Source organism: Centroberyx affinis, unplaced genomic scaffold (assembly GCF_046629955.1).
Source record: "Centroberyx affinis isolate AG114_WGS23_722 - 3 ecotype Tasmania unplaced genomic scaffold, CSIRO-AGI_Caff_v1 ptg004288l_1, whole genome shotgun sequence".
NCBI lineage: Eukaryota > Metazoa > Chordata > Actinopteri > Beryciformes > Berycidae > Centroberyx > Centroberyx affinis.
Genome location: NW_027282008.1, coordinates 317972 through 340346, shown reverse-complemented (window position 1 = coordinate 340346; position 22375 = coordinate 317972). Strand labels below are relative to the sequence as shown.

The following is a 22375-nucleotide window of genomic DNA, read 5'->3' as shown; positions in this document are numbered from 1 at the left end:
GTCCAAGTCTCTTATTTTTCTCCCAAATGACCATGAAACTGGGTGTGGGATGTATGTCAATGGAGCAAAGAGTTTTTACTGTATAATTCCCCCCTCTTTGAAAAACAAAGGATGTTTTGTTGGGGCCCTTTTTGAGTGTCGGCATCAGTTATTCCAATCAGACTCTCATCTGTCCCGGCTTATGGTTCCCCCAGTGCCAAGCCACAGGAAATGAGGTATTCGTATCACCCGAGGGGCGTGTGACAAGGGGCGCTTGTTTCACTGCTGTAGGTGACAAAGTAACAGAAAGCATGAGAGGACAGGGAGTTTAAGGGGAGTAAGACAGAGAGTAAGGGAGAGGGAGTAAGTGAAGAAATGAGAGATGAGAGAAAGAAGAAAATGGAAGAGAGAAAGAGTGCACAGGAGAGAAATAACTAGCCTCCATGGAGGGATGAAATGAATCGTGTTCAATTATGGCTTAGTAACGGTGGTGAGTAAAGCTCAGAGTCATAGCACCGGTGTTTTCTCTAACAACATGTTCAGTGACGATTCCTGCTGCGTAATATAAATATACTTGTCTGTCTTGTCACTCATTCTGATTAATATGGCAGGCATTGCTGCACTTTAAATAAAGAAAATTATACTCCCTCAACATTTAGGGGAGCCAGACATGTTTTAAAGGAGACATTTTGTACCAAAGACTGAGCAGCCACCCTCGTCCTCTGCCATTTCCACTCTCATGTACATTGTGCTGCTCACGGCCAACATGACAGGCTTATCCTGTTGGAAACACCCCAGGTGCTCTGTGAACCACACATGTGGTGACTGGCATTGAAATCAAAATGTTGAATAAATGATCTGAATGAACAATAATTCACATTCACAATCCGGCTAATAGACAGCGAGAGAGAGGCCCGAGGAGAAAGTCAAGGAACCAGCAGAACTTGCACAATCTCATATTGTTCCCATCAAATTGTCCATGGTTTCACAGGAACAAGTAACAAAAGCCTGCAGACTTTTTCCATTACATTGTTGGGTTCTGGAAACACTACTGTGTAGGAATTAAATGCTCATGCAGTGATAGTTTTGCATACTGAAGTAAATACTGTAGGTGATTCGATTACATGGAAGGTCTATCAAACTCAGGAAACTAAAAGGATAAAACACTATGTTGGCCTGCAAGTATTAGTACCACAAACTGACCTATTTGACAAACTATTTGAAATCTACTTGATTATTTTTATTGGATTTCTAGGTGTTGCCTGGTAACTGTCATTTAAATTATCCCTAAACCTAAAGCGCCTCCCATGTGCCGCTGCAGGCTGGCCAAAGCAAATAGTTCTAATGTGTTGAATTTATTTTCAGTTACTGTTTGATTGTTGTTGGCTGGAAACTATCAGAGTTCTTCTGAGCTTGGGCAAAGTTAGTCATCTCCTTATGAGCGTGTTTCATCTGGCCACCTCTGGAAGGAAGCCGTGGGGTGATCTGACCACATGTTTGTGATGAGTAACCCTGCTACAACCCTCAAGCGTGCGTTGGCTGTTGATAAGGCTCTCCTCAGTGTGGGCCAATTGTTTCTTACGAACAGAGAGATTTTGAAATCTCCCATTCAGTCACCCCAGTCCTCAGTACAGTGCAAGACCCTGGCCTGTATCTTAAGGCTTCCATCAGGGAGTTGCACCAATCACAGTGGACTGTCAGTAACACAGTATGGGTTTCACAGATTCTCTGTGTGGGAGATGGAGGGAGGTTAGTTTAATGATGGTCATTACGCTGGCCTTGAGCTGAGGAACTGTGTTTATTTGCTGGCTGGAGCTCCATATCCCCTGGTCTGTCTCTGGTAGCACTGGGTCTGATGCTGACTGACTCTGATTTATTGGCTCCCACAGCACACTGCAGCCTGGCATCAGTCCACTCTAGGGCGGTATCAGATCAGACCTGAGGCTGACTGGCTGGTTAGCTGGATGGATGGATGACCGTCTGGTTGGTAGAATGAGAGAGGGAAAGTGAGAGGCAGAGACAGAGAGAGAGAGTTTGCTTTTGTTTTCCCATGCCCTACGTACTCAGAGACCTGAATATTTATAGTCTAATAAGATCTCTTGTATGTTAGAGTTGAGGAATCCAGCCAGGTTCTTTTTTTTTTTTGCAGCCAGACCTGCTTTCAACCCAACTTATTAACCGAGGCCAGCTTGGCCCGGCCTCACCCAGCTCTGCTCAGGAGAGACGCCTTGGACGCTGGCTAACTTGGCAGACAATCAGCCCCAAAGCAGAGAATTGCATTCAGCCGCTCAAGCCCCTTCCAGGATAATGTCAATACCACCCCACGGGCCTGGACGGTGTCCTTAGCTTGCAGTCCCCGGAGAGTCTGCCCGGGCATATGCCTAATTTGAAAGAAAATAAAAGAATTCCCCTGTCTAGGATGTCGCAGCGCAAACCTCTTTACTACAGGAGAATTTTGAGGAAAGAGGGAAGAAAAAGGGGGGAAGCTCACGAAAACGTTTGAGAAGAATGCATATTAGGGATGGGCGAAGGATAGCCAGCTTCCATTTCTGTTTTATGCACATTAGGTTTCCTTTCAGATTTTTTTATTTGTCTGCATTTTATGCATATGTGCAGGCTTAGGCTGAGCAATAAAGACAGGATTATCTAGGACAGCTGATTGGCATGTGGTCTGTAAATAATGTGGTTCCTATTTAATGTCAGACTCTATGAGGAGATATAGCCATCAGTTGACTACCCTCATTTGACATTGCACCACACACACACACACACACACACACACACACTGCAACACGCACAAACACACACATACACACATCACAATGTCCATATACACACACAAAGGCATGGCATTAGCTTATTTATATGCAGAGTTGTGTTTGATTTACAGTTATAAAACTCTAGCAGCTATAAACTCTGTACATCGTTACTGTTGATCACAAACAACATGAGCTTGGCAGCAAATCATCTGCAGAAAATAAAGATCTTGGATGATGACAGAAAACAGAAAAACAACAGTCAAATGTTCCCTCTGGGCTTTGTGAAATACTGTGGTGGTGGACCGCACTATAAGTTATTGTGCTATAGAACTGTATCTCCATCTCTCTCTGTCTCTCTCTCATAGCAGTCTGCCAGCCGGAGGGGTCCTGCTTCACATCATACCACACACACCACCGCAGCATTTATGTTCTGTGTACCCGCTCACTATTTCACTGTCAGAAGTTTCTCTCTCTCTCTCTTACACCATCTCCAGTTCTGTCGTTTTCTGTGCTACATTCCTTTATCCTTCCCCCTCCTCCTCCTCCTTGACTTTAGTTTTTCCCCGCGCCTACATCTGATAGGAGAGCAGCAGGCCCAGGTGTTGCAATACGTAACAGTCTTCCGGAAGGGGTCAAATGCCAGGCAGATGACCTCTGACCCTATGACCAGTACACTGACACACACACACACAAACACACACCTGACCTGGAGCCCTGGCAACTGTGAACTTCTGGTCCGTGTCTTCATAGAAAGAGACTGTCTGTAGTCATTTTCCAGGCCTGCCCGGCGCTGTCCTTCCCTGTAACTCAGTGGAGGCCTGCTGCTCCGAACTGCCTTAACCTTTGACCCTCTGGAATCCCACATGTGATGTGGACCCTCTGGCCGCAGCCTCAGAACCTGTTGAGTTTGCACTTTCTATCAGATTGGGGCGTCTGGTGACCGCCTGAGGGGACTCCCTCTGTGCGGTGGGGCTGCTGTAAGACGTAAAAAAAACTTAAAGACTTCAAAAGAATAAAAGAAGAATATAAAAGAAGATTAAAGATACCTTAAAATGTTCAAAGTGGCAGGGCGTTGTGAAACAGAATGAAAAAATACGTATTCATGCAGCTATCCTGCCTTTTATTGTGCAGCATTTTGTAACTTTGTTTGGAAAAGTGCTGCGTAAATATAGTTATTTGGCGTCCTCCATGTCCGAAAATTGTCCCTTTGCGTTTGTTTGTGAAGCTGCTCCCGCCCTCTCAGTGTAGCCGAGTTCAGACAAAAATGGCCTTTGTCTTCCAGTCTTCATATTTCCCCCCTGGATGAGGTGGCAGCCATTTTCCTTTTATTACTATTAATGGCAGTTAATGAGCGGGCCACGGGCCGGGAGGCAACTTCAAAGGCTGCGGCACGGTCACAGAAGAGTTAATCTCCTTTAGATTGAGCCCCGAGAACAGTAGGACATTTCAATATTGAGGAAAACCCCTGGGGCTTAAACTCTCTTTTTTGTGTCTGTCTTTGGTTCCCTTCTACTTCAGTTCTCCCTCTAACCCCTCCTCTCTCTGATAGGAGACCAGGCTTTGACCTGGAGGAAAGAGAGAGAGCGAGGGAGAAAGAATAACAAACCAGAGCACCTCAGGGTCAGACCCCTAATCCTTCATATATTGACATCCCCCAGGTCTCTAACAGTGGAAAATCTTCAACCCTTTGTGGGGAAATAGATCACGGAAGAAGTTGGTTTCACCCCTCATTAAGTATTGGAATGTTGATCTCTTGCTCTATGGATTTCGAAACAGTTTTTTGGATCCCTCCTTCTCCAGTCCCTTCAGATGTGTATGTTTGCCCCAGAAATGGAACCCCCCCTAAGGGTCTGGCCTCTCCTTGCTTATGCTGCTCCCTCCTCTGTTTCCATATCTGTTGCTCTGTTTTCCGCTCCCACTCCTCCTCCTTCCTCCTCTTCTCAACATAAACTTGTTTTGCTTTCCCTCCCACTGATCCCCTGTTCCTTTCCCACCATCCTGTCTTCCCTCCTCCTAACCGTCATTCCTCTCACTCTCTTCACACTCTCTAAAACCAACCCTCACGTTTCAGCTTCAGTGAACCCTCCTCTCTTTTCCACCCTTCCTCTTTTTTTGCACTGTAACTTTTCACTCTTCCCTTTTTGTTTCACTACTCATTCTACCTACATACTTACCTCTTGTCTGCCTGTCCAACTGCCTGTCTCTCTCTCTCTCTCTCTCTTTTTCTCTGTCTGTCTCTCTGTCCCCCTGTGCCATCTGGTAATGTGGTTGGAGGTGTGCTCTGCTCTCCATCCATCAGAGATCCAAACCCCAGCTGTCATCTCCCTGGTGACAGCCGGAGGTTACTACGGTTACCGTCCGGTGAGGAGGAGAGGGAGGTTATCTTATGTTTCACACAGGAAGAACTTGAAAACTTCATCTGAGCTTGCGTTTAATTCCCCACTTTAGCTCTGGACCTGTTCTTGACTGCATATTCCAATAAAAGTTGCACATTTCTGTTGAAGTCTATCGCTAACACAACTGCTTTTACAAAAAAACGAATAGACAGAATCACTTGACATGTCTAATTTTAGTCTTGTAGCTATCTATATCCTTTGGTTTCAATGAGTGATGCGAATAAAGCTAACAAGCAATTTTAGGGAAACTGAACGACAGTTGTAGAAACTTTTTTTCCCCCCACAATGTCACAAGTATTTAGAGAAATAACCAACTAAAATGTAATGGCTTCATTTTAAAGGCTTGAGGAGCTATTTAATTTGATTTTGTTAGTTCTAGGTCAGTTTCAAAAAACATTGGGTAATCTAGAGCCAGTTTAACCGGCCCTAAATCATGTCCTGGGGGCAGAAATTGTCTAGACCAAAGAGATCTGATCCCTACGGTAAATGACTTTACCATGAGCATCTGGACCAAGCTTTATCCTATGTTACCAAGCTGTGGTCCCTCAATCCTTAGTCATGCCATCATCAAATGCAAACAGCTAACCACCACCATAGATATACCCGTCATTATATGCTTTGAAAGGTCACTAAGGATGTCATTAGTGCAACCACAGTTGGAATATAAGGGAATATAAGCTTGTTAAGAAAGCTTAGTGTCTTTCACTTGAGTGCACACGTTAACTTGCACACATTTCCTTATAGTACATTTTTGGGTTTTGGGTCCTTGGATTGGTGTATGCAGTAAATTTGACTTCAATCTGCTTTTACATTACATTACGTTATTTAGCAGACGCTTTTGTCCAAAGCGACTTATAATAAGTACATTTTGTCAACAGTAGTCAAACCGACCGTATATCACAGTCTTCATCAAGCTTTTAAATTAACTGAGTTATAGCCATGTACATAATTATTAATGGAAAATGGTAGAGGTTTGACGAAGACTGAAGTAGTCTTCCTGTTAGCTTGTAAGCCAGCAGCAGACATCAGTTCCTCTGTGTGTGTGTGTGTGTGTGTGTGTGTGTGTGTCTGTGTCTGTGTCTGTGTCTGTGTCTGTGTCTGTGTGTGTGTGTGTGTGTGTGTGTGTGTGTGTGTGTGTGTGTCTGTGTTGAGCAGAGCCAGCCATCTCTAGATGTGGTTTTGCTATTTCCTCAGAGGAAAGCTTGTGGCTAACCTGTCAGGCCAATCAAGTGCCCCATAAGCTGTGATGACTCTTACATCTGTCAGAAAGGGTCAAAGGTCGCTGCAGGCTCTCCACCAATAAGACGAAGACTCGACTGTTTGCCAGAGCACAGCACAGACAAGGCATGGGGTTTGGGAGCAAGGAGGACTTTATACATCCTGTCTTGAAAAGTTTAAATTCAGCTATGACTCAAAACAAACTGCTGCTCCTCATGGTGTAGCAGCCCCCCCCACCCTTTCCTTCCCCTCCTCCCTCCTTGAAAATGCCTCCATCCATCATCCGAGGAGGCTTTGTATCAAAGTTAGTTCTGTTTACACTGAAAGTAGAGGCCGTGCAGGTCTCGGACTGCTCAGAAAATAACTCATAACTGTGTGTATTTGTTTAGGGTTTTTACTAAATGATTTTTGGGAGGTCTGGGTGAGTATTGAGTTTGTTTGTTCTGTCTTTCTGACTCTATCAGGCCCAATGTGTGTGGCTCTCGCTTCCACTCCTACTGCTGTCCTGGCTGGAAGACCCTGCCTGGAGGGAACCAGTGTATAGTCCGTAAGTATCTCCGCCTTAAACCATCTTTTATACATAATATCATACAGCACAGTGGATAAGATAACAATAATAAACAGACGTGGGAATAATTCTGTTCATGTTATCATAATCTTCGGATAAAGACAGGAAAGATGCATTACATTTTCAGTGAATCAATTAAATTGACATTCCTCTCCTCTCCTCTCCTCTCCTCTCCTCTCCTCTCCTCTCCTCTCCTCTCCTCTCCTCTCCTCTCCTCTCCTCTCCTCTCCTCTCCTCTCTCCAGCCATCTGCAGGAACTCATGTGGTGAAGGTTTCTGTTCCAGACCCAACATGTGTACCTGTTCAAACGGCCAGCTCTCTCCCAGCTGTGGAGCAGGAGCAGGAGGTCAGTAACAGTGGCACACAACCAACAAATATCTTTAGCTTCATCTGAAACACTATCATTATTAGTTACTAACCGCAAAACAGAGGTAAAGCAGAGGGATAGCTTGGTAGCCACAAACAATCCCCATCAATCCTCTTAGATCCGGGGGCTCAGTGTAAGAGCCAACGCAAAAAATAATCACCTAAATTCAAAACCACAAGGGTCTGCTTCTTTAGCACTTGAACCATGTAAAGCTGATTTACACAACTGCAGTGGCAATATGGCATATTAGTTAGGGACAGGAGTTCCCGGATCCAATCCTCTGGTGAGCATTAAAGGACTATACTGTCTTTTTGGGAGTTTGGCCCATTGGTCACTTTACCCAATATCTGACAAAAGAAAAGTCTCCGGTAGATAGTTCTGTCTGCTGCACATGCTATCGCTGTTGGTAAGTAATCAAAGGCATTATCAAAAGTATGAAGATAAACCTTTTAGTCATCCAAAGTTGGTACTGGTCTTTATTTTATGGCCTGTAGATTCCTAGCTTCTGAAAACAAAATCTCAGTCTTCATCATTAGTGAAGTCCATAATGAATCAAAAGCATTGGCTTGTCTGGCTGTCTGGCTGACTTCACTCACCTCCTGTGTAAACAAAAGAAGTCTTACACACACACAAAGTCTTACGGGAAAAGAGATCTTCTGCCATTTAAAGTAGTTCCAAAGAGTGCATTCTTTTTTTTGTCTATTTTACCATTCCCCTAAACAAGCTTGGTAGTTTATGATTCATCATTAAGATTAAAACCATCCAGCCTTAGAACTGCTACAAGTTCTCATTTTCTTATTTTTAGGATAATGCGAGTCAGAGCTATTGGACTCACACAGATGATTTTGATGCCAATCTTCTCTGCACATATTGGGAAAAGTGACCAATGGGCCAAACTCCCAAATAGTCAGTGTAGTCCTTTAACCCTGCTGAAATGTTCTTGAGCATTTAATTACCTAATTTGTGATTAAGAGGCCCAAACCACTGACACGATGATACTGCTTTCTGCACTGACCAGGTTTAGTTGCTACTAACCCAATTGCCAGGCTAGATTCCAAACTTATTTCCCCCCACCCTTCTCTCATGGGAGCCAGTGTAGTAGTTTAGCCAGTATAATAGCAGTGCAGAGAGTCCCAGGCCTGTGCTAAAGCCTGCAGGTCACAGGGTTTGTCAGGATTAAAGCAGAGAGTCTGGCTGCCCCGGGTCAGTCCGCTGGGCCTAGTTACACCCCACTCAGGATGTGGACTGGTGTGTGTGGAGAGGAGCGAGGTGTTTTACTGCACGTGCGGAGTGTGTGAAATCACGTTTGTCGTAGCGCGATTAGTAGAGTGTGTGCGGGCTTAGAGAGTATGAAGTTAATATGTGTTGGGCATGCAGAAAACACTGTAGTTAAGCACCACTTTGGGAGCGTGGAAAGTATGTGTAGATGTGTGTATTAAGTAGCATGCAATGTGTTCAGCTTCACTGCTTTAGTAGGCCAGAGTCATCTCGTCAGTCACGCCTGGCCCCTGCCAGACCCTTTACACACACTCACATTCCATTAAGCCTCCAAACACACACACACACTTGGACAGGAGCGCACACACAGAAACACACAGGCGCACACATATACATAGACACTGACACACATATACAAACACAGAAACACAGACATGCCCACACAAAAACACATGCAACAAACATCAGTTAGCCAGTTTGACCCAGAGATGGAGAGACAGAGAGAGAGAGAGAGAGAGAGAGAGAGAGAGAGAGAGAGAGAGAGAGAGAGAGAGAGAGAGAGAGTACACCTCATTGCTTTGGCAACACTGACATGCCAATAAAGCATTTTTGAATTTGAATTTTGAGATAGAGAGGGAGAGAGAGATAGAGAGAGAAGCTTTATGCTCAGAGAAAACAGCCTCCAACCTGTGAGAGTGTGAATACACGGCAGGATAAATACAATGTCAATACTTGGGAAAGAGCTATGAAGTCATGTTCCTTAGGGAGAGAGAGAGAGAGAAAGAGAGGGAGAGAGAGAGAGAGAGGGAGAGGGAGAGGGAGAGGGAGAGCGAGAGGGAGAGGGAGAGCACGAGAAATAGAGATGATAAATCGGAGCGAGAGCTTCCCAGAGCTGGAGCGAACTGATTGTCATACTCTCTGATTCTCAGCTTTCCACAGCGGGGATTTATGGCGCCTTTTTACAGACCTGATTTACAGGCAAAGGTGAGGCAGGACAGGAACCTCTGGTCCGGAGATGGGCTCAGCTCCCCTTCTTCTCCTTTTGTCATCACAGACAACTTTATTGTTCCGCATTTCCCAATTTAGCAAATGGGAAAGATGTTTTAGAGGTGTGTGTGTTTTAGTGGTGTATGTGTATCGCCATGGAAGACCTTGCTCTGGCCTCTCTGGCAGCTTTAATGAGGGTCAGAGTTCAAACAGTTTTATGACCTGAGATAAACAGGCATAGGTAAATATATGCCCATCAGTGTACCAAATGCTGTTAGAGTGGCGCTGAGTAACCATGGAGATGAACTCTGGTGGTAAAGGTTAGCTGTCACTGCCATCAAATGATCTTCTGTCTCAAACATGAAGCTATATTCTGTTACTTCACTCACCTATATAACTTCTCACTTATTTTGTTCACCATAATAGGTGTAACAGGCATTTCAGCCATACTACTTTTGAACTCCATTGTGTTTAAGCCTTTGTTACATATTTCTATTTTAGTCCATTTGATATTCGGTTGTAAAGCTTTGTTTTGATTTGAATTCCCGAAGAGCCATATTCACTGTGCAAGGTGTGTTAAACAAATTACTAACTTGAAAAGTGTATTTTCACAACATTATCCCTCTCCAAGGCTTTAGGCCATCCCAACAGAAAGGGAAACACTCTTCACTGTAGATCTTGTCTTACAAAATGTGCAACTCCCAAATGGTGCCTTTGGAGTAAGTCCACCTTTTAACAGGATAATTCAGTGCAGTTGGAAACAAATTGTAGCTCTATGGAGATCTATTTGGAAATGCTAATTTCCTCTGCCTTAATTATACAGCCTAACTTTGGCACCCTGGTTTGCTGGTTTGGGTTATAGATAGCATCGTTATGTCTCCATCTTGCCTCTGGAATGCAGAGGTTTGAATAAATCAGCAACACGTCTGTGATTATATTGTTTTGTATATGTAATCCACATGTCTGTGATTATTGTCCACACAGATGGTTTTCTATGATATTTTTTATGACTCTTCCTGGAATCTGTGCTCTGTGCCAGTGAACAACACATGCACATGTTTCCGTGGATAACCTGGCAGACTTTTAGAAATTTACACATTTCCAAAAATAGAATAAAATAAATCTTTGTGAAGCCAAGGTGGCTCAGTGACTGCATGCTCATGGTGAGTCACATTGACTGATACGTGAAGACACATATTAGCTCTCAGACATGGTGTCCAGATGCAGACAATGGTTCAGACCAAGCTTTAAGTCACCCTTGTAATAAACCCACTGTCAGTTCAGGGCAGAGCAGCTGTGCTGCAGATCATATAGGGTCATCTTTATAACCTCGTCTTCCCATAACCATAATTACCCAATGATTACCATGGACATTCCCTCCCAAATGCCCAGAAACAGCTGTCTTTAGACCAACAGCCTTCCACTGGCTGTCGACTATAGGGGTACTGGTGAACCCTGGGAAACGCAGTCCGGAGAGGGGCCTCTTTAATTAGAAGCCACGCTGTTTCAACAAAGTCCATCTAGACCTCAAAGTAATGTAATGCTATGTTATGTTAGGTATGAGGTATGTTTCTCATAAGCGAGGAAATTGGCCTAATTTACACACTAAATTGATGATGTGTGTGCGGTACAAAGTTAACTCCTGAAAACAAGGTACAGCACTGTGAGTCAGTCACCTAGAGTGGAAAAAACTTCATGTTTGACCCTCAACCTGCCTTGACAGCATCTCAGCATGCAGCCTTGTATTTCACTACATTGCCCATCCATGCTGAAGCGGTGGCTGACTTGTCACTGGTCCCAGGGGTGTTTGTAAATCAGGACCAAACACAGCTATAAAGCTGCTCAGTGTTCCATCAGACGCATATGTACACACACACGCGCATATTACACACACACACACACACACACACACACACACACGACACACAAACCTGGGCTTCCTGTGTTTCCCAGCCTCTCGTAAAAAACACCCAGATGTGAGCAGCTCACCGACAACACTACCAGAATACAGAGGTGCATTGTGGTGCCGTAAAGCTACACCCAACCCCTCGCTCACGTCTGGAAGACTCGAATAGCATGCACGCACACGCACACACACACACACACACATACACATACACACACACACACACACTCTTTCCCACCCTGTTGCTCTGCACGTGCAGCTTTCCAGGCACGGGTCACTGGGGCAAACCATCTCTCTCCACCTGCGGGGGATGGAGTGCCATGAGGAGGGGGGCGAGAGGCGAAGTTAGCCAGTGAGATCATCCCCCTCTGTCTCCAAATGCCCTTGTTTGCTTCCTCCTCCTCCTCCTCCTCCTCCTGCTCCTGCTTCTCCCCTCCAGTTCCTGTTACAGAGAAAACACATGACATGTGCTGAATCTCACCAGCTCATACCTCCATCTCTCTATCCCCTATCCCTGCATCCTCCATTCCCGAGGGCAGAGGGTTCAGTGTCTATAAAGTAAACGGACAGAGAGGCTCTTATTGCTGCGTCTGATGTCCCTCCAGCCCCTTCCCAGCTCCTTCTCCCTCCGCCCCTGACCTATTTAGAAACACTATTTTTTTTTTCGGGGGGTTGGAGAAGACTTGCTGAAAAATGGATGAGTTTACCCAAGTTGCCCTCGGCTTTGATGGAGTTTGCATTACAGCACGCTGGAACGGTTCCCTCCACTGGTTTGTTCCACGGCAGGGAAAACTGTAATCAGTCACTCGGGTCATTATTCATGTTTCACATCCCCGCCTCTATTGTTGGAGGGAAAGTGCCTCGGTGGAGCGCAGTGTTAACGCAGTGTCTTGAACTAAGTTGAGCTGAGGTTGAAACCTGAGAGAAAGACTGGACGCATTTCCCATGTGGGGCTGAGAGTGAATGAGAGGAAGGGAGAGAGAAAGAGAAAGAGAGAGGGAGAGAGAGAGAGAGAGCGAGAGCACATTAGTACACTAACCCATAAAGCCTCCCTACCCCAGAGTCCCAAACTATTTACTGTAATCCATCACCATGTGTCGTCACGAGACACAATCCAGACAATAAGTAGTCTCTGCCAAATCTGTACATAGAGACTGCCAAGATTTGTCTTGCATGTGAGAAAGCTAGTTGGAATAGTATAATCACATTAAGACGCAGATAGATTTTTAAGAGTTTCTATACTTTAGATTCATTAAAAACATATACAGAGAATGCAAGGGTTGTTGACAGGTTGAGTGAATTACACCGTTTCCAGTTACTCCCATTTACTGAAACTACACCGGGTCCACATCCAAGATTCTTGCTATTGTGATTTGACTCATTTAGTTGAAGTCTGCCAGTACGGCAGGCGCGGATAATCATAGTGAAAGCTACCTAAGAGTGTATACAGTCATCCAGACTCATACAGTCATACTGTGTTTGCGTACAGTCAGAATAAGTGGGTGGATTACAGTGGCTGAAATGCCTCCTGTTGGCAAGTGTGCAAACTCAGAAAGTCTCATTAGACAAGCTCAGCTACAGGGAAGCTCAGTCATTTCCCCTCTGCAGCTTAGCTCTGCATGCCAGAAATGTTAAAGAGAGAGACGGAGAGAAAGACAGACACAGAGATAAAGAGAGAGATAGATAGAGAGAGAAAGGAAATTAATGTCTGTAATTGATGAATAGAGACAGACCGGGGAGCATTAAAGTTAAAAATAGAGAGGCAGAGAGAGAAAAGCATAGCAATAAAGGGAAATGGGGGAAAAGATGGAAAAATAAAAGCTTCGAGAGAGGCTAGAAGACAATAAAAGATCATTTTGAAGCTGGATAAAAGAGAAAGTAGATGTGAGGGAACATTAAGAGAATACAGTCCTGTAACAGCCGGTGTAGCAGGCGTCATCTCTCGTCTCATGTTCAGTAAGAGGCTGGCTCAGCGGAAAGCAAGAATGCCAGGAAGACCAATTAGTTCCTCTTATGAAAGCTTCTCTTACGTGCTTGAGACAGTCAGATTGGTCTTCTCACACTGTGGCATAGCAGTCTGCCAGCCAGGAGGCTCCTGCTCCGCATCATACTACCCATAACGCCACAGCACTTTATGTTCTGTTCACTCGCCGACTACATTACTACCAAAAGTTACTCCCTCTCTTCTCCCTGTCTCTCTTTTGCTTTATATCGTATTCTCCCTCTATACATCCTGTTATTTGTGGGGGATTTCATTTTTTGTTTTTTTCTGTCTGACTTGCACCTATTCCCCTCCACCCTCCCTCTCACCCCCGTCACCACCCGGTCTCTCTCTCCTCTCAGCACATTCCTGACTGACTGTAGCATACAGCTGGCTCGACTTATAGCCTACCCCCAGTCTGCTTGATTAGCTTTGGTTTGTGGCCCGGGGGCCTTTGAGTCCTGTCTGTTGATCTAAGGCTTCAGCAGAAACACCAGCGCTGTGCAAACCCAATTGAAGTGGCAGGAGCCTCTTTATGTGTTAAAGCGTCCAGACAATCTTCAACGCTCACGTGTTTGGAAACAAATCTTTATGTGCTTTTAGATTGGGTATTATGATGATGCAAACTAACCGGCCAATCGATCCCCTGCTGCTCCCTCTCTTTTCCTGAAAATGTAGGTTTTGTTCATAATTCCCAGTAGAAGTGTAGTGTTTCAGATGTGTTCAGAAGTATTACCAATAAAACACAAAGCTCTAGTAAATGATACAACTTTGCATATAAAGGAGTAATTCACTCAAAGCAGATCTTTGATGTTCAAAGTTCTTCCTTTTATTCATTTTGTGGCAACAAGACAGCTTGTGTTGTTTAACAGATGGTGAAATCCAAAGACCTCATGTTCAGGTTTAAAGTGCATCTGTTGACTCTTGTCTCCCCCTGCCTCCCCATCATCCTCCCTCTCCCCTTGTGTCCTCCTGCCCCCCCACTACCCTCTCCCTCATCCTCCCTCTCCCCTTGTGTCCTCCTGCCCCCCCACTACCCTCTCCCTCATTCCTCCCCCTCCTCTCTCTCTTTTCTCTCCCCAATAGTTCAGTCCTGTAACGTCAGGTGTATGAACGGCGGCAGCTGCCAGGAGGACTCATGCTCCTGCCAGAAGGGCTACACAGGCAGCCACTGTGGACAGCGTGAGTGCAAGCTGCTGCAGAGTCAGCACACCTGGGTGTGAATGTGTGTGTGGTGTCTGTGTCTGTGTCTGTGTATGTGTGAGTGTTCTTGTTGTTTTTGTTGTGTTTCTATTGTTATGAGAACAAAATGTCTTCACAAGGATAGAAAGGTGAGGAAAATCCTGCAAAATGTCCTCACTTTGGAGGATTTCCTTTCATCTAGCTGTCCTTATCAGGACACTGGGCCTCAAATACAAGGGCTTGGGTTTATGGTTAAGGTTAGAGCTAAGATTACATTTAGTTTAGGGATAATGGTTAAGGTGGAGAGGATTAATGTTAGGGTTAGGGGATGAATGTAGTCAGTGAAGGTCCTCACAAGTATAGCAATACAAATATGTGTCTGTATGTGTTAGTGTGAAAGTGGTGTGTGTAAGTGTTGGTATGGACGGGTGTCTATGTGCGTGTTGGTATGTTGGAGTTATTCTTGTGTGTCTGTGAGAAAGTGATGAAATATTATAAGCTTGGGGGTTGACGTGTGTGTGTGTATGTGTGTGTATTTGAGAGACGTGCTACGTGTAATTCTTACTTGTCTGTAAATCACATTCTCACCGCTCTCTCTTTTCTTCTGTCTCCTGTAGCCGTGTGTGAGAATGGTTGCCAGAACGGTGGGCGCTGTATCGGGCCCAACAGATGTGCCTGTGTCTACGGCTTCACTGGCCCGCAGTGCGAGAGAGGTAAGGTCCCATCCTCACTCCATGCTGATACAGTATGGTATGCTTTTCCACTGTATTTTCCTCACACTTCAACAGAGACCAGGAAATAGCGCACACAACTCAAAACAGGTCAGATGTCTCAGACCAGGTGCAAGGTGCAACAGATGCTGAATTAAAAAGAAATGACTCCAAGTGTACAGACTAATATGTCTTCATTTATTCTTAAAACGCTGCAGTAGCAACAGATTAATGTATTTCAGCCGTTGGCCATCATCAGCGTTTCTCACAGTCTAGTTTCATCTAAAACATATTTGGCACTAGTCCACACTCAGTTTTCCAGTAGGAAAAACCAATGCGTGCTGATGCTGATGCTGATGCTGTGCCATAATCGTAGTAGGGCCAGTTCAGGCACAGAATGGTTCTGGTGCAACGGAAAACCCTTAAATTAAACCCTGTGGTTGTGTTTACCCTGACTGACTGGCCTTCATCAAGCCTGGGAGTCAGCGGGGATCTGACTAGGGAGAGCAGAGGAGATGCCAACCTTTATCAATACCCTCTCCCTCCCCCAGCTATAAGTGTTCTGGAAGATATCGCACCAGGAAGTTGTTCGGGCTTTGATGTTGTGATGTGTTTGATGTGTGTGACGTTCCTATCAGTCTAGACTCGCTGTGTTAATTCATTATTTCGGCACTTTCTGAGCATTCGGAACGTAGAGGCTCTTCTATCTCGGATGACTTCATATGTATGGTAAGGGCAGACAGGCAGTGGGTGTTTGTCTCCTGGAGCCTGTGATGTGTGTGTGTGTGTGTGTGTGTCTGTATGTGTGTTGGGGGATGGGGGGATGTCAGGGTGGTAAGTGAGGGTAGGGGGTTTTGGGTGGCTGATATTCTCCCTTGGTAGATGGAGGAATGTCTGGAAGCATGGATGGACGGATGGATGGATAGAAACATGGATGGATGGATGGATGGATGGGTGGAAGCATGGATGGATAGATGGAGAAATCACATACAGGAAAGAAGGGTCAGCTCACTTGGATCAGCTGCATTTGGTTTCAGCTCATCTTATTGCAGCACCAGCGGCTCTGCACTATCGCTCAGAGTTGGACAGAAACCTGCAGGGCTCAACTCACCTTTCCCCTGACCCTTACCTTTCACCCACCTCTCCCCTCCCTCCCTCGCTCCTCCCCTTCCCCCGCTGCTGCATACACCGAGGTAGAGGAGGAAAGTTCCTGGCCTGCAATTTCCCTCACCTTCGTTGCCTCTGCTTCCTTGACCTTTTCGCCTCCTTCTTCCTCCTTCCTACCTACTGCTATGTATGCTTATTTAGAAAATGCCACAAGCCCCCGAACCCCTGTTTTCTTCAAATTCTCACTGCTGCTGTGACCCTCACCTCCCTTTCTCCCATCTTCCTCTATCCTGTTTCCTTCTTATTGATTTCTCATGCTCTTAACTTTGGCCACCCTCTCACCAAATACTATAATGCTTCTAGCCCTCCTCTCACTCTCCTGACCCTTCTCCTTTCTTCTCCCAGACCCCCACCCTCTTTCCTTTTTCTCCATGCAACTCTGGGGTCTTGTTTTCTCGGAAAACACAACATAGGGGGGGTTGAGTCTTTCAGATGGAGTCTTGCAGACATCTGGCAATAAATACCCCCCCACCCCCTCCATCCCCACAGGACTGACAGAATAGACTTTCTTTGTGGAGCGGTGGACATTTCCTGACGAGGAGTGGAGCGAGGTAGGGAGGCAGAGAGGGAAGGATGGAGGGATGGAAGGAGGGAGGGAGGGAGGGATGGGGTGAAAATGAAAATGGACTCCCCAGCTGTGTACACAGAGTCTGGTGGAGGCGAGCACAAACAGTCTCGTCTCCATGTTAGAGGAGTGGGGAGACGGCCGGACCCCAGTAGCCACACGAGAAACACCCATTTTTGGAGCATTGTGTGTGTGTGTGTGTGTGTGTGGTGCCAAACAGCCCGCTCTCTGCCATGGTCTCCACACTGGTTTCGGTAAAATCATGACTCAAGTCTGTTTGTTGTTGTCGGGAACAGACTTTACAATTGTCATCTGTTTCCCTCCGTCCATCCTTTCCTTAATTATTTACACCTCATCCGCTCTGAAAGAGAGAGGAGATGAACTGTAATTCTCACATAAACTACAGTAAGAATTTGTAAGGCAACATGTTATTGAGGATAGACAAGATGGTAACCCCGGGCCATGAGGATGACCCAGCTACGCAAACGTAAGATTAGACCGCTGTGGGCCCTGTGCAGTATGTGGCGGGTTTGAAAGTTGAAGGTTAGACCTTTTTTGATTTTTGGTTGTTTAGATTTCTTCTCAAGTTGCTTGTTACATTGGGGGAAAAAAGTTTAAACATTTGTCCTTCAGTTTCCCATTGTTAGCATCCTGCCATAGCATTCTATTCCCAAATTTAAGGAATGCATATCATTAGAGAGAGCTCTCCTGTGAATTTATTTTGATAAACGACCTGCAAACCTTCTTAAATATGTGTTTTGGACTGAAGAGGGTGAAGTACTGAAGGTGTAACCTTTTGGTAACCTTACAGCTTTGTACAATGTGGTTTTAGAATTTGTGTAACTGAGGCCATGAGTCAGTAGATTTACTGTGTGATTCAGACAGAGGACAGTTCAGCTGAAATTATGAAGGCGCGGTGAAATTCAACCAATATTGGTGAACTGGGTGTGTGTATGTGTGATGGAGTCATGGGAAACTGCTGCATGTCTGTGTGTGTGTGGGTGTGTGTGTGTGTGTGTGCTTGTGCGCCTGTGTGTATGTGTATGTATGTGGCTGACACTTGCTGACTTTGGCTAGATTAGTATGAGTTATAGTGTAAACTGACAGCCACTTTCTCATCAGTTAAATTTCCCACCATCTCCAACACCAACTCCTCTTTCAATATGCAACAGCTGTGTGTGTGTGTGTGTGTGTGTGTGTGTGTGTGTGCATGCCTGTATACATATTTATGTGAGTACCTACATGCATAGATAAGTGTGCTAATGCGTCCCAAAGCATATATTAATGTGTTAATGCATGTTTTCACACCATTTCACATGCATGTACAGGGACAGGGACTTGATGTGTGTCCGCTGTGTCTTGGCCCATTAAGCCGGCTCCGCTCCAACACAGCTCAGTCCAGTCCAGTCCTCAATGGGCCTACACAGCCTCCAGTGGTTAGACCTACTGCCTACTACCCAGTCCAGCCCAAATAAACCAGTAATCGCAGAGGAGCTATTCTGCCCCCCAGCCAATGACGTCAGGAGCATGTTGAGGTCCTGGAAATGTAGGAAGTGTTGCTATTTCTGCTCTATTGACTCTGGATAAGAGGGGACAGAACATGGCTGGACAGGAATAAACATGGCTGCCCTGATGAAAGGGTGGGACACAGGTCACTCGGTGTGTCTCAGTGGAAAATATTCCCTATGGCAATTTATTATTGAGTCAGACAATATGGAGCCCTGCTAAATTTGATCTACAGTAAGCCTATAAATGACAGTATATGCTAATACAGTAGGAAATGTCCTCATGATATGAACCCATGTTGTGAAGCATGAGAGTGTTTTCCATATGTAGAAAGGAGCGGTGTCCAGGCGGCACAGCAGCAAATATCTAACAGCAACAGAGAGCCGTAGGTGCTGAGTGAGAGCGGTTTAGAGTCCAGCAGCACTATGTTTTAATCCATGTCTGGAAAAGTGTCTCACTGGGCTTTGTTCACATAATGAACCCTCAGCCTCATCCAGATGTTACGTATGATTACGCGCTCCTAATGACATCATCATGTTATGTTTTATGTGTAATTAGGGAAGTCACGTTTCGCATGCTGCTTTTTATTGTCTGCCTTTCATGGGCGCACTAAATTTTGATGATCCATGTCATAAACAAACAGCGAGGAAATTCTCAGAAGGTGCCCGAGCCAAATTTAGACACTCTCTTCTGTTCAAATCAATATTTGAGTGGCCTCTCAGGACAGTGGTGAAGGCTGTCTTTGATCTCGCCCGATGGAAAATCAGTTGATTTACTCTCACTACAGCGAAAAAGGGACTACAAAGACTTCCCTTCACTGAACATGGCCCTCCCTTGAGTAGCGGGTGTTGATGGAGACCGGAGCCCACTTGCCTGACCAACTTTTTGCCTGGCTGGGTCTGCGTTCAATAGTGGATTATTGTTCCACTCCTTAGCAGTGCTGTGACAGGAAGTTTCCCAAAAAAACGACAAAAGCAGCCATAGAGGTAGAAATAGATTTTTACAGTACAATGGGAAAGATATTCTAGAAACAATGACGACCTAGGGTGTGTAAGAAAATTGTTGATGCCACTAAAACATTATGGACACACTTCCAGGGTCACTATGTGCACATTAGCAAAATTATTGTGTTTAAATAGCCATATAATTATTAAAATGGTGCGAGCAGTTGCACTTTAGTGAACTAATGAGAGCCTGTGTGTATTTTGTGTAGTTTTTCCACCTAGTCCTGTGTGTTCTGTATAATAACCTTTTGTGGTTTTCTCTTTCACAATGCTATCTATTAACATCATGCACTGTATAGCAGGCAGCCGGAGAGCTAGACTGGTGCCAAAAGCATTTCAAATCACTGTAGATCGCTATCCGCTATTGAGGGCTTATCTTTCCCACAGCCACTCTCCCACAGTTCTTGCCCCATGTGTGTGTTTGTGTGTCTGTGCGTGTGTGTGTGTGTGCGTGTCTGTGTGTTAAGCATTTAGTCACGTTTGGGTGAGTGCCTTCGGTGTGGAAGAAATGAATGGAACAGAGACTCTTCTAGGAATGATTAGGGCTAAAGGAAAAGAGAGATTTAAAGCCTGTTGATAATGGCTTTGATAACACTAACAGAGATGGCTAGGGTTAGCCAAGATGAAGATAAACTACACACACACACACACACACACACACACACACATACACACACACACTTCAAGCACGCACACACACAAATATGCACAAACAAACAAGCCCATGCGTTTGAATCATTTATTTATATTCACATCAGCACAAGGACACAGTGACGCAAACAACGAGATCAGAAATTCCACAAGACCCGCCAGCTAGACATGTGCTCAGTCTGTGCTCATAAACACACACACACACACACACACACACATACACACAGAAGATAATTAGCCTTTCTTAACAGGTGAAGTAACGTAATGACTTGTGTGTGAGGTGTAGATGCTTGTCTGTTTAGGCTTGGAGTAAATCTTCCAGCTGTATAAAGTCTAGAGAGGACATCCGGTTAGGAAGCACACACACACACGCGTGCACACACACACACACACACACACACACAGAGGCTAGTGTATGTGCAGTATTTCTTCTCTTTATTCATCTGACTAGTTGACCTCTTGTCAGAGGAAAGTATGTGTGAATGGCGATGGCTTGATTCCCATATAATCAACTCATGTTTCTTATCTTCACCAAACTCCCTTCCTGGGAATACTATAAATATATCAGCCGTTATTAATCACTCCGAAATGGGATTTCTCCTCTCTCTCACACACACACACACACACACACACACACTCTCTCCATCGCTGTTTCTCTCTCTGACTCTCTCTCTCTGTCTGTCTCTCTCTCTCTGTCTCTCTCTCTCCATCTCTCTCTCTCTCCAGCGCTCAGGTCACTGCTCCCTCCCATCTCTCTGATCTCACAGCTGGCCACGTTCGATGGGAAAGCGTTTTCCCAGAAGACTTTGCGTTCCAGACAGGATTAAATACTTTCTCACCTTGGCCTTTACAGTATTTTGTTTTCCTTTCATCCAACTTTCATCAGAGCAGGAAGAAAAACGCAAGGGGCTTTGAGGAGTGGTCGCGTTTTCCCACAATACTAGACTCTTATACGGTTGGCTTGACTACAAACACTTTATTATATGTGATTGGCCAGATCATATTAACATCGCCTTATGTGATTGGCTGGCTAATCTGTGAGGACTGATTTAGGTGAAAGGTCATTGGGTGCATCTGTGGCCTTGTTACCCAAACTCTGGGCTGGGTTGCAGCTGGCCAGCGATTACTGGCAGCTTTTATTAGAACTGGTGATGATTATGAAATGAAAACACAAACCCATAAGAATGATGAGACTCCATTGAGTCTAACACAGGGTGGACTGATGATTTTTCATTATGGGAAGAAGAGGATTGTGATTCACAGTGATGCATGCTGGATGTGCTGGCTGTGCTGGGTGGTATAGAGGTTATGAATGAAACTGGAGACACCTGGATGGGAGACAGAGGCTACTAAATGTGGATTTAAGTTGAGTGTGCATTTGGGGGAGGAATTAGAGACGGCGTGATTGAAAATAGAGTAGAGAAGGGAGGATCTGGAGAGTGTTTTTGATCTATTGAGCAATTTGAACTGTAATCAGACCAAATTGCTTCCGAATGTTGTCGGCTGGACCGAGCCAGGATGTTGGATTACTCTCCTCACCTAACCTACTGGCCCACGCACGCACATGTCCACTGGATTTCCATACATACATACATACATACACTCATACATACATGCAGATGTGCATGCCGTCATGCCGTCATGCACTGACACACGTGTCAACACATGGACTAAATCTCACTGGCATAAATGTGTTTTTCTCCACACATAATTTCACTCACTAGACAAACAAAAGCCTATACAAAGCAAACACTCGATCGCATTCATTCACACAAACGCACGTGTGTGTGGACTCGTGGTCAGCCTGCCAGCTCAGGTCGCCAGGCAGCGAGAGTCCTCGTGGCCGTCTGGGAGACAGTGAGACAGGCAGGCAGCCCTTCCTCGCTGTTTGTTATTCAGTCCATTAAAAGAAAGCAGGGATTGCTGCTTCAGTCTTTTGTTTGGCCCGACACTGCGGAAATCGCAGATGCCGTGTTTTTCTTCAGGCGCGTGTCTATGTACAGAGACGTGTGTAAGAGTGTGTGTGCGTGTGTGTGTGTGAGGGAGAAAGAGAGTGGGTGAATGATTGAGAGACTGTGTGCATACATATTGAAGCAGGCACACACGCAAACGCAGCTTTGCTGAACTTGGCTGCTGTGTGCGGTTGTCTGGTGTGACTTTGGGAGAGTCCAGTCTCCTCTTAGAGGGGACTGTCGTGCTTTTCTCAACATC

General features: G+C 45.2%; 1 protein-coding gene across 1 annotated transcript in view; it reads left to right on the top strand.

Annotated features, from left to right (window-relative positions):
• Nucleotides 1-22375, top strand: part of fbn2b (fibrillin 2b) — a 73271-nt gene that overhangs the window by 4422 nt on the left and 46474 nt on the right. Inside the window, exons 3-6 of the mRNA XM_071543342.1 lie at nt 6817-6899; nt 7165-7266; nt 14466-14561; nt 15179-15274. Coding sequence (XP_071399443.1) covers nt 6817-6899; nt 7165-7266; nt 14466-14561; nt 15179-15274 — 377 coding nt within the window. The remainder of the gene's footprint in view (nt 1-6816; nt 6900-7164; nt 7267-14465; nt 14562-15178; nt 15275-22375) is intronic.